The 13,077-nt window shown below is 32.2% G+C and overlaps 2 protein-coding genes across 4 annotated transcripts; one reads left to right on the top strand and one right to left on the bottom strand.

Moving 5' to 3' along the window:
* Window positions 1-59: 59 nt before the first annotated feature.
* LOC143365417 (uncharacterized) lies at window positions 60-9,410 on the bottom strand. 2 transcript variants are annotated; one of them, XM_076805576.1, is made up of 10 exons: window positions 8,570-9,410; window positions 7,613-8,131; window positions 7,428-7,531; window positions 7,171-7,354; window positions 6,466-6,583; window positions 5,681-5,828; window positions 4,579-5,435; window positions 2,794-3,439; window positions 2,154-2,715; window positions 60-2,064 (listed from the first exon to the last, which is right to left on the bottom strand). In XM_076805576.1, the coding sequence occupies exons 1-10, from the start codon at window positions 8,946-8,948 to the stop codon at window positions 1,898-1,900; spliced, it is 3,684 nt and encodes a 1,227-aa protein (XP_076661691.1). In that variant the 5' UTR covers window positions 8,949-9,410; the 3' UTR covers window positions 60-1,897. The 2 variants fall into 2 exon arrangements, with proteins under 2 accessions (XP_076661691.1, XP_076661692.1); XM_076805577.1 differs by having other exon boundaries at window positions 6,466-6,580.
* A 368-nt stretch (window positions 9,411-9,778) lies between these two features.
* Window positions 9,779-13,001, top strand: LOC143365428 (G patch domain-containing protein 2). Of its 2 annotated transcripts, XM_076805595.1 has the most exons (5): window positions 9,779-10,065; window positions 10,645-10,820; window positions 11,161-11,515; window positions 11,625-11,827; window positions 11,898-13,001. In XM_076805595.1, the coding sequence occupies exons 2-5, from the start codon at window positions 10,664-10,666 to the stop codon at window positions 12,602-12,604; spliced, it is 1,422 nt and encodes a 473-aa protein (XP_076661710.1). In that variant the 5' UTR covers window positions 9,779-10,065; window positions 10,645-10,663; the 3' UTR covers window positions 12,605-13,001. The 2 variants fall into 2 exon arrangements, with proteins under 2 accessions (XP_076661710.1, XP_076661711.1); XM_076805596.1 differs by lacking the exons at window positions 9,779-10,065; window positions 10,645-10,820 and adding an exon at window positions 11,007-11,084.
* Window positions 13,002-13,077: the final 76 nt, after the last annotated feature.

Below are 13,077 nucleotides of genomic sequence, written 5' to 3'. Positions count from 1 at the left end.
TGGATAGATTTGTATTGCCTTTATAGTTTATTTATAAAGTCACATTAAAGGGGATCTAAAAGACAGAACAGTTGAAAAATAATTAGTTACAAAAATAAAATACAAATTTTAAATTACATTTTATATATAACTTTTTGTATGAATATATACGTACATAGATGAGACTTGTAATGAAAAATATGAATTAAGATATGTATTGTGTGTTAGTATCAACAGCAATATTAATTTGTTTAAGTAAAATTATTGAAAACTACAGAAAAAAAAACAAACAAAATAGAGATTATAAAGTGTACAATATGAACTGTAAACAAAGAAAAAAATGAAAACTTGGAGAAAGATGAAAAGATAATTTTCAAAAGTTGTTTCAGTATTAATTTAACATTTATTACTTGCGTATAAAAGTATTTGTAATACTTATATCAAGGCTAAGAGCCATGAAAATGTAATATTTGTTCTTAAATTTAATTCAATAATATTCACAGCTCGTACTTAATCATTTTTTCATACATTTAACGTGTTAACTAGAGTAGTGCACTTATAGATCCCCCTTAATGTTTATAAATTATCCAATTTGTGTACACCTAAAAATAATATAATAAAACAATCAATTGAATTTTCACGCTGCAAAGCAAGGTAACTAATTGTAAAATCTTTTCGTAAAAACCAACGAATTCAAAGTTGCGCGAAAAGTACGACGTCAAATGTAACAAATCGATACAACAATAATTGGAAAAAATCACTTACATACATAGTTCTACTCGCGGTATAATCATTATAACATTATTTAAAAATTATATGTGCGACACACCTATGCTTAAAATTCTTAATGCTCTTCTTTAGGATCAGTTTCAGTATAAAATCTAATTTTGCATTATTATTATACACTACTCTGGAAAATGAAATAGAAGAAAGGAAAAGAAAGAATAATTATAAGATTTGAAAACAAAATTTAAATACCCTGATTGGGAATTTACCGTAATTACGTAATTTGTACTGAGTATAGATAAACCACTACGTTTTTATAATAATATATTTGATTATGAATTGTGCAGAATAGTAAATATATTACACATTCTACAACATTACCCATAAACTTCTTAACTTCTTTGCAGCGGAAAACTCATATCTTAAATATTAAAGATACGCATACAGTTATAGTAGTATATACCGTTATTTATACAGCCTAACCTCTAAGTAGTGCCTTATAGACCACATGATTTTGTTTCTTCTTTCACTGCTACCTCAATAGAATTTTAACGAAGCCCGTTGTATAACATAAAATTAAAAGTATAATTTATCTTGACACAAAGCCCAATAGTTTTATACATTCGTAAAAGAAATCGAAAACTGCATACTTCATTTTTCATTCCCCTTTCAACAAATGTGCGCGACGCTTTTACATCTTAATTTCGTACAGTAATTATTCTAAACATGTACATCTCTCATCCCTCCCGTAGATACACATTACAGTATATCAGATGATGTCAAACCATATTTGAAAACAATATCATATATCATAAACTACAAAATTGGAGACTTTCTTTGTTCAAACGAATTTTACACAAGGATACCATCCTCTCATGGAATTTTGCTTTGTAGCCAAAACAGCACGCGACGCACTTGTGGTCCCCTGTTTTCATCACTAATAACTTCAATGAAAACACTATTTGTGATTACTGTAGAGTGTATCAGTACACTACTCAAGGGGAATTGTTGAAGACTACAAAACATATAGTATATAAATATTAAATTACTTTTTGTCCAATTCACAATGACTGGAATTAAGTTGTGCAAACACTCTGGAGTCGAATTCACAAAATTTCTAATTTTCTCGTAACAGGTTCTTTTTCTTCACTTTGTAGCATACGTGTCTATACATTTTTTGTTTAATTTGTTTCTATTGTGTAGCAGTATCTGAAATGCTTTGCCGCCACGTCGCATGGAAAGGAATTTTTAAGATTTTAACACGTGTTCTGGGCAATGCAGTTAGTAACAGTTTTTGAAGTTGAGGCAACGGTAATATATCCACTTGAGGATTTGTTAAGTTTGGTTGTTTATCATCATCTGAAAAGTAAAGATTTTTCTTGGTTGATAATTGTATACATAACATAATTTGTTGTGCTCACATACACATCTATTTAAAAAAATACTACCTTTTTGATTGTCATTTTCATCTTCAACATCTTTGATTAATTTTAAACAAGGTACTGGCTTGAGAATTGGTATCGAATCACCAGTGACTTGATTATTCATTAAATTACATTGATCGACAAATAATTCTGTAACCCTAAGTAACTCAAGTGTAACACCCCAAACGAAGTGTGTTAAATTACTCGACAATTCAGTAACACCGCCAAGCACCATGTTGTTAGACGTTGCTGACTGCGATATGTAAGTTGGTATAATTAACAGCCTCTTAATATTTTTACAATTTGCAAGATATTTGTCGAAGCCATTTTTCACATCGAAGTTGACCAACTCCAATTGCATTAAATTTTGCAGTTTCGACAAACCCTCCAAAATGTCAAATGTGCAACACGAGCCTTGACCTTTTTCGAGCCTCAGGCGCTCTAATTTCTGCAATTTTATCAAAACGGTAGTACCAAATTTGTCTGGAAAATCGGAACATTCTCCTAATTCCAATGTCTCCAAATTTGCTAAATTTTGTATGACGTCGATTCTCTTCTTCCCAAGTTCCTTAACAGATGTTAAACTCTGTAACACGCGTTAGGTTTCAGCATTAAGAACCACGATAAATGAAATAATGTTAATATAATCTATGTTTTAACTTACAAGTTGCGATAAATGCGTTAATTCTTGTAAAGGCGTGAGATCTACTTGCAGAGACATTCCACTTATTGCTTTCAGCCTCAATTCTTGACAGCGTTTCAGGTTTCCAACCGATTCCAAGTTCAAGGTATCGCATTTTATTGACATTGCACTCAATACCTCTAGCTGAGGACAACTGCTTATAACTTCTTCCACTACCATTACAGGGCATCTGCACAACTCTAGCTTGACAAGACTAGTGACACGTGGTATGACTAACAAGAACTTTTTCCAAATGTCATCGCATTCACCCGCCACAAGCATTTTTCGGAGATCTAAGTGCTGAGTACCACGCCTTTGTAACGTATCCGCTAAACCATCCCAGTCTGTAACCTGACTATTTTTCATTCTCACAGTTTTCCACAAAGAAGGATGTGCGGCCAAGTCCCTCCACATGTTGCACACTCTAGCCGCTCGAAGCAATTCTTGAACTTTAAGGTATTGGAATATACGTAGCAAGGCATGATATCCAGCACAGACTGAATCCATAAAATTTTGTGGTTGTTGGTGATGTTGTTGATGATGTTGTTGGTGGTGGTGTTGTTGTTGTTGCTGATGTTCTTCTTCTTCTTCTTCTTCTTGTTCTGTTTCCTGTTGAGTTTGCTTCATTCTGCAAGCATCAAGATAAAGTTACAATTACAAGCCTTTTTTAACTAATTGCCTAAGATCTATACACTAAGGGTATCGTTCATCGTATATATAAAATTGGTTTATTTCTAAAATAAAAGAGTAAGTGTACATTACTATCAGAACTATTAGCTATTTCCCTTAACATTAAGGCGAGAATATTAATTTTTAAAGAGGCTTTTAAAGGACCAATGATTTACAACAATGACGCCAACGATCTTATACCGTATCGAATTAGTAATATACATGTAAAAGCCTCTGAAAAAAGTTTTACCACTGAGAACTCGACATTTTAAAAAAAATACATTAAAAGTATAGAAACAAAAAACAAACATAAACAGGAGGTATAAATAATGTGGAAAAAGGACTGTAGGATATTTTCGGGAAAACGCACTAAGAGATTTTTGTGTTTCAGCTCGCACATGTCTTTATATCTGTAAATATAAAAAGTAAAAATGAATTAGATTTTTTCCACTGAAGCACTTATCAGTAGCTGTATCAGTAATTGTAGCATGAATGTAAATAACATGTTAAAGAGTTAGCCAATTTTTTTGTTTTAATTAAATTTTTGTTTGTTTTAAGAAAAAAGTCTGAATCTATTGAATATATTCTTTTACGTTGATACTACAATTACACAATACCTGCAAGAACCAACGATATGTGATTGTTTTGTTCATTTTTCCACACGTCTCAAAAATTTGGCCGCATTTCTAAGAAGCTAAGGCAGTGTGCTTCGATCACAAGATAAAATCAAATTCATTTTTCACCTCGAACTTTTATATTTTCAAATATAATAAACATCAGTATATATTGCATTTACAATGGCACTCGCGTAAATTTTGCAGAACTTTTCTCTTAAATACTTTAACAAGACTATGCCAGAAATGTTCTGACATAATTGAAGAAAGAAAAATATTAAAAAGAAAATGGAATGAAATACTTAAACACACTGATGATAATCAATAAATCATCATATAAACAGAACACATATCTTGTAAATACAATATGTACAAAGCAACTGCCAAAACCTCAAAAGAGAGTTGCCTTAATTTATCTGGAGAAAATGTATAAAATAAGGAAGTAAAAGAAATATGTTGGTGTGTTTGAGAAACAAACACTTACTTGCTACTTATTTTAATAGTACCCAAACTACTTGTGATTGACTGTCGTGAATCGACTTTATCGTTATTTGTACTAGCTGTGTTTGAATTATTTACTAACGTCGTCCTCTCAAGTGATTTGCTACGTGCAACTAATTTCTCGGCTGGTTCTGTAAGTTCTGTTTTTGCATTGGATCTATCCTTTTCCGATCTATTAACAGATGATGTATCTATTTGATTGCTGTTATTGCACGTTTCTTCTCTCTGTTCCTCCGCAAGAGATGCAGTAATTTCTGTAAGTGTAATATCTTTCGACATATTTCTGTCACTTGATTTATCGACATCCTTGCCTGAAGAATTTGTCAATGAACGACCATGTGATCTTGCGATTAACGAATTTTCAGCAGTGTTTGAGATATCAGTAAACGAACCATCCTGAAGTATCGGAGGCTTATCACCAATTTTATCAGGTTTCACTGTTATAGCTGGCTGGACAGCCATAGCGTTATTTTTTGGCACAACAATGTACTTTTTGCCACCCATCAATGCGATATTTTGAGCTGGTTTCGGTACAGTTCCATCGTGACTTTGCAAAAATTCATTTTCTGCCTGAGAATACCAACTGCTCTCTTTTTTCTCGGAATTCGATGGGGAATACGATGCCAATGGATGCGCTTTCGAAACTTTAGTAGCATTTCGAGACTGTGAATCTGTACTATCAGATTTTGGAATTCTTTGTAATTTTGGAGGCGTTGAGTTTGCTTGATACTTTGTTTTTGCACCTTGTGTGCCTAGCATACTAATTGGTATTAATGGTGGAGGTGTCATAGACGCATTTGTTTGAGATTGTTGAGATTCATTAGTATCCTGCTGACAGTTCTACAACAAAATAAACGTATTTAAAACTTACAACACTGTCAACTAAGTCATATTTAATATTGAAATGTTGCGTATTTTAACTTTATTCGAGTGTATCTAGTTCATAATATTTACAAAGCTTAAAAATATTCTGTATGACATTACATTTGATATATATGCGTCAAATTATAGTTGGAATTATATTTTTAAACGTATCGATGTAAAAAAAAGATTTAATATTATAATCGTAAATTGAGATGAATTACCTTGCAAACGTAATCGTCACTTCCCGCAAATTCCAAACCATCAACACATTCAGGATGATATAAACAGAGACACACGCTACATTGTAAGCTTGGTATCAATCCCATACTCGTTGAGCATCTTATACTGCATGGTTCTTGAACTTTGGGCCTGTAAGATGTGCGTTGATTGGGGAAAAGGATTAAGGAATGAAACACAAAATTTAAATTAGGGAATTAAGGATTTAAAGGATAAAGAAGGATACAGTCATGAAAAATATAGAAGGAAATGTTTGAACTGCTTCAGAATAAAGTCTCGAACTCTATGATTATGTATACTTATTATACAGCATGCATTTGTATAATTGATAAAATAAAATGTACTTTAATTTCTCCTTTATACAATGCAAAATCTAATTGTTCATATGTCTACTGAAGCACTATTTATGCACGAAATGATTAAAAGAAAATAGGTAATAGTATTTAACTAGCAAAATAAAATATTTCTTATAATTCACTAACTGTACAAAGTCAGCTTTCTTTTTGAAATATTTTCTTTTACTCAATATATTTTGAGACTATAACACTCAAGAATTTTAAAGAGTAAAATATAGTGAATGCACATGCTGTAAATCCTTCATTGGACCTTTTGAAAGCAGGTTAAACATGATTATTAACTATTAATAGTAACTATTAACCATTAATCATGTTCAACTACTAAGCATTGTGGATACCCTCAAATGTTGCAAATTAATCGCGATTATTCTATAGAATAAATATTATTAAGAGAGAAACGATTAGATACTCACGTTAGTTGTCTTTTAGGCTTTGGAGGTAGAGGTTTTTCTACTATCGGCTGACTCCTTCTTGTGCTTGTGGTTCTTTGAGGTGGAAGCATCTCACTTTCTTCAGATAATTTTATTTCTGCTATGCATATATGAAACGTAATTCTTACAAAAGTGATATTTAATGTATAAGAAATTACAAATTAGAAATCCATTTATTAACACGTTCGCTACCATCGTTTGTTTTGTCACCAGTTTTTACAATTAACAATATTTTATTACATGTAACACATCTCCTTTATGAAGTATGAAAATTAGAGGTGTGCGATAACCCGAAGGTGTCGAGTCGGGACGGAACGGGTCGAGAATTTTATTCGGGATCGGGGCAGGTTCTCAAAAGTTTCAAGAATATTCAAGAATCCTCGATGCCTTCCCGATCCGTCTCGACTATGGGGTTCTCGTACGCTTCTAATGAAAATATTTAACTAAGAAAAGTTTTTGAATAACAATGCGTATGGAATCAATTTTAACGAACGTATTAATAAAACGATCTATTCTGTCAATATATCAATGTAAGCTATCATTCAATATCTTAAATAATAACTATGAATGAACTACGTTATAGTACATGGTTCAATAAAATTGCTCATTCATGAGTATATAATTACGTAAAATGAAAAAATATAAAGATAATAAAAAATATAATTTCGTATTTATGTAAATGCATACTTATTTGAGGAGTTCTCTTTCCAGGCACTTTGACTTTAAATCCAGTAAATGGAGTTTTTGGTGATTTAGCAGATTTTGTAGGCACAGATACAGAAGTAGTAGGCGGTGGTTCTGCAGCTCTTCTGCCAGGTGCATTTTTCTTATGCGGAAAGCTTTTCCTGGGTGGAGTTGTTCCCATAGATCCCTGTGATAAAGTAATTATTAAAATTCAATAAGAAATTGTAATCTTTGTATGAACAATAAATAAAATTACATACTCTCATTCTTTTCGCATCCCGAATAATTTCCTTAGTAGGATCTTCAATACCAATTGGTTCTTTGAAGAACGTAAAATTATCAACAGTTAACTCTTTTGTATTAACTGTAAAAACGAGAGTAATATTATCATATTTATTCCCAAATCGTTATTGATGCATGATCCATCATCGTAGATTATACTTACGAAATTCTGCAACTTCTCTAAAACTTCTCACTTTCTTTCCCTTTGGTGTATAATAATATATATCAGCCATTTTTTTGTGATTTATATCGGTACTTGCTCTAAACACTAACTCTCGTTTCCAACCATATTTAAAAGGTTCCTTGAATGCAGGGTTCGATATATCAACAATCATTTTTTGTTTTGTTATACTTCCTGGACTGACTGCACGAGCCACACGACCTTTCGATCGTGGAGTTCTAGCTGGACTACTAGCAGCAGATGAATTTGTTGACTTAGTCGATGTATCTTCTGTTCTTCGTGTATCTGTTTCAGACTCCACAGTATTTGGTAAACCAATTGAATCTGTTTCAGATTTATCAGATTCTTTTTCCTTTTTTATTTTATCTATATCTAAATGTAACGAATCATAACTAAGCATCCTATTGTCATCTGAATCTTCATCGTATCTTCCACTAAACTTTTTCCTTGTACTATACATAAACCGTTTTGCCAATTGAGCTTCCGCCATCTCAGCTTCAGCTGTAATAAATTATACATTATAAATTGCATTACACTGCTACATTTTTTCTACCAAGAATACTATTGTATACAACTAATTACAAGTACAAAAAAGTAATCACTGATTTCTCATAATGAATGTATAGTTTAATTATGTTGTTATGTACTAAAATAACATTATAACAAATCTATATTTTCTATTCAAAGGATTATTTGTTTAATGTAAATACTATGTCGATCAATATAATGTTAACATGATTTTAATGTTTTGAAAAAATCAAATTGGTTGAAAATTAAAATATATAAACATAACGGTAATGTCTCTATTTATAATGGTGAGATTGTTCTTTATAAAAGCATGTAAACTGTTTCAAGATTATATTAGGAATACGGTAAGACTTGATAATAAAGATACTATAATCTAAGTATAGAATACGTTATAACAACAATGATGAATACCAATCAGTTTTCTCAGAATGTGACGTCCTGGTTCCATTTCATTATCTCCCTGGGTATCGAATCCGTTGAATTCCGTAGACTCCTCGGAGCTAACATCATCGGTTTCCGAAAACTTCCGTTTGCGTCCTTTTGTACTTGTATCACTTTCTATAGCACTAGTCGAATTGGCTTTAAATTTCCGTAATTTTCTTTTAACGATTGGCGTCGGACTCTTCTTCGGCGAAGGTTTAAAGTCACCGTTCACTTCTTGACATTCCATCTTAGGAGATATATCCATTTTAATTTGCGTTTCTTGTAACTCCGGCATTTCAGCGATTTCTAGGTTAGGAGTCTCGCGCGCCTCGTCGCCGTTCCCGCCATTCACGTTGGCCCCGTCCATCGTGAGGCCCTTTCGGGACCAAACCCTTATTCTACGTACTTCAACGAGCGACGCGTGAAGAACGTTAATCTTACGTTACCCGACACTTCGTATGAACTCCATTCAACGTATCTTCGCATAAGCACCCGTGCTACAGTCCCCTTGCGTCTGAGTACCACGATCCCGCGCTCATCTGTCTGCGAATGCGCATAACGTACGCGCAGGCACCACTACGCGCTATTTACACAACCGCCAGGTTTTCTCTCGATGGGATGGGTTTTTGAGCTGTCTGTCGTTACTATCATACTACCACATCACACACATATTTCTAGATGAACAAAGAAACCATATAAGAATAAAAATTACTTATCTCTCTATAAATGCGGCTCGGATATAGCCTTCAACTTAAAAACGACAACAACTTCGGAGAGAGACGAAGCGTCTGTAAAGCACACAACCGGAAATGGCCGAAAAAATATGCTAAAGACCCGTTTCCAATACGCATTTATTTCAAAATATTGCATCGCCTGTAATATTTCGAATAAACAACAATACCTACCCAAACAGTATTATCGTTACATAATTATGCAAAACAACTTATTAATATTACAACAAAATAGCTAATAAGCTTGTAATGTTGATATTCAGTCTAGCATGTATATAAATAGATGCATGACATTACACATTTTAAATGGTAATTAATTTTACACAAGCACAAATCTTACATATAGTATTTCACAATTTTACTTAATTCAATATGATTTGCATAGAAAGTTACACTATCGTTTAACAATATTTCTTTCGAATCTGTGTTTCTATGGAGACACTGGCTTTAGACTACACGTTAGCAGAGGTGCTCAATTTTGGGAACACATCTATGGTGGATTATTATAGGTGAACCATGACCAAATTACTGTCTGTGAGAATAAGTGAGTGCACACGTATGCTATACTTTTGCAACTTCGATCTCGCACACCAATCCAAAGTAAAGAAGCAGAGTAGGTCCGTGGCGCACAGTGAAAATAGTTTAGAATTGACAGTTTCGTTCTATCTGTTGGAATTGTTAAACAGGGAAAGCATCAATTAATAATGACATCCAGTTAAAAAAAATCTAGATCTCACACGATTCCCTATACAGGTAAGTGTAAAGTTAATCCGTGCGTCTATCTTGTCAGTTATTTGAAATACGATGTATTCGCGATTTTTTAAGGATGTTGTTATGACAATTAGTATTTGCTACTAATTGTAAGTAACAAGCATTTTGCATTGAGACATTTGTTTTTGTCGTTTTTTTTTCGTGTATTAAAATCCATTATCAATTAGAATACGATAAACAAGATACACATTAGATAAACCATATTATAACTCGTTAAGAAAAGAAGAGCGTTATAAAGTGTTTTTATTAGTTCGTAAAATGTGCAGATCATACCGAAAATAAATTATTGATTTTGTTTCTCTCTAAATTGACGCATATAATAATCAATAAATATTCTGTTATTTTCACTTAAATATAATTAAATATGTTTATAACAATAGTGTTAACATAACAATTTTACTAGATATAGAACATTCTTATAGCAAAATATCAAAATAATTCTTTAATTATCATTTGTTACGTAATAAAATTTTAATATTTTCAATGTCACGTATTGTCATCAATATTATAAATATGGATACATATGAATTTAAATTATATCCACACACATGTAATGTACAGGTCCAAGTGCATCCCTCAAATGGAGCGTGTTCTGAAAGCTGTACCAGCAGACTTAAGAGCAAAAATGGAGGCCCTTGTACATGATTTAACTTTGGCATTGGAGGAAAGCAGCAATGGTACAAATGGTAGACGCCGATGGGGTATCAGAAGGAGAACTCGTTCCACAGGCAATATTCGTAAGTGTGAGGAAGCAAGAAATACGAAGAAATATAATTTATTTTTAAAGAGTTATTTATTTGTATATTTTGTAAATTGACTTTACATAAATATATTTCAAATAGAGATTAACAATGAAGTCAGACACCTCTGTGCTAATCATATTTATATGAAATTGGTTCCAGTCTATTTCTAGAAGGCACACAAGGAATTGTTATCAAGATTGTGTTTATAGAAACCATATTTCATTACACAAAGAAGTTAAACTTTATATATCTTTGAAAGTAATTTTTGATTAAGACATGACAAATAATAAGAATGCTTTGAAGATAATATCTAAGCAAATAGTTTTCATTTCAGCATCCCTGAACGTGAGCAAACACTCAGATGACAGCTCATCTTCCATTTGTGATATTCATATGCCAAAAAGTAACACAGCATCCAAATATCAGTCTGACAGCGAAGATACAAATCAAACAAAACGATTTGCACGTTTTTCAAATTTGAATAATGTTAGCAACATTGAGAGTGATTCTGTTAATGAAAATTTTGTACCAATACGAAATCCAAGACGTAAAAGAAAATTTAAACGGATGGCTACAGATTCAGATTGCAATCCATCAACGTCTCAAACAGTTACGATTATGTCGACTACACTTGGAGATAAAAAAAGAATTCTACGAGGCGATTGTAAAAATAAATATGGAACAATATGGTAATGTATAATATAACATTAACTGTGTATTATTTAATAAAGAAAAACAAGTTTTATATATGTATACAAAAAATAATGTATATACTGAGGCAAGTTTTTTTTATTATAGGTGTGGTAAACGTAAAAGGTCATGCAGGGAACGTTCTACAGATTGCGAAATGAGATCAATAAAACCAAACAGGACTCCAAAATCAAGAAATCGCATTAAAATGCAAACTGAAGATGCAATAGATTGTTCTAGAATATCAAGTTCAAGCATTTCATCCAGCGATTCAGAAGCTGGTTTAATTACAAATGATGAAGATCGTGAAGGTATCAACTTATTTAGCCTTAAACAATCTTTTTTTTTTAAACTATAATTAAGTAATCATTTTCATTTTAGGTGATGATGAACAGTCAGATTGGATTGGGGAATCTAGTTGGTGGGATGATGGCGAAAGCGCTAATGAAGATAAAGTTGCTACAGATGCAGCTTTCCAAATGTTGTTACACGGAAATTTTGAACATATGTCAGATAAGGGAAGAAAAAGTTACAGGCAAAGAATTCAAAGAATGCGAGAGGGTCTTAGCGGGAGAGAGATTCGTGCTGGTCGTCGTCATGTTGATAATAAGCCTGGATATTCGATTATCACATCAGCTAATGAAAAAGTGTCTAGGTTTTTACAAGACCCAACTCAAAGCGAATTGAAATTACATCCTATGCGGCAGCCGGAACGAGAAAAACTTCGCAGATTGGCAAATTTATACAGTTTAAGTTTGAAAGGAGATTTAGGATGTCCGATTTTATACAAAACTCGACATACCACACAAGCTATCTGCATAGATCAAGTCCCATTTAAGCGATTTTCAGATTATAAAAGATTAAGAAGAACTCCGCCAAATACACCGAACCAAGAACCAGGTCATAATCAGGAATATCAAATTTGTAGTACAAGCTTTGGCTCGCAAGTAATAACCCCTACATCAAATTTAGATTCGGTGCAGGGTTTACCAAAATTATCACATGTGGAATGGGATTCAAATAGTATGGATGTAGAAATTCATGGGAAACCAAAATTTCATGATTATGGACATTCAAAATCAAGTTAAATTAAACAAAATTTGTTTATCGTTATTTTGTTTTCTACAATAAATTATTTATATGTATATTTAGATATGATATTTGCATAATATTTTTCTCGAATGAAAATTGCATAACCAGAAGTATGCGACTAGGCAATGTAAAAAGTTACAAACATTCGAGATATATTATTTACTTTAGAATGTTTGTTAATGCGATGAAAATACTTAGCTGAATGAAATGCTGAATTATTTTTATTCCATTAGTTATGTATTCTTGCATTTCGTGGCATATTATTTCAATCATTTACTATCAATTTACTTAACATTAAGATTTTATTTAATATATGTTACATAAAATATCGACATTCAAATGTATTCAACCCATTACATGTAAATATTACATAATAGATGTTCATACCATGAATTCTAAATGAAAATCTATTCCTTGTTAATTTTTATGAAATGTTTATTTTATTCGTACGCTATTTCAATCGAAGACA

The sequence above is a fragment of the Halictus rubicundus genome, chromosome 2 (assembly GCF_050948215.1).
Source record: "Halictus rubicundus isolate RS-2024b chromosome 2, iyHalRubi1_principal, whole genome shotgun sequence".
Classification (NCBI taxonomy): Eukaryota; Metazoa; Arthropoda; class Insecta; order Hymenoptera; family Halictidae; genus Halictus; species Halictus rubicundus.
The sequence above is the reverse complement of the archived record's forward strand: the minus strand, read 5'-3'. Positions and strand labels throughout refer to the sequence as shown.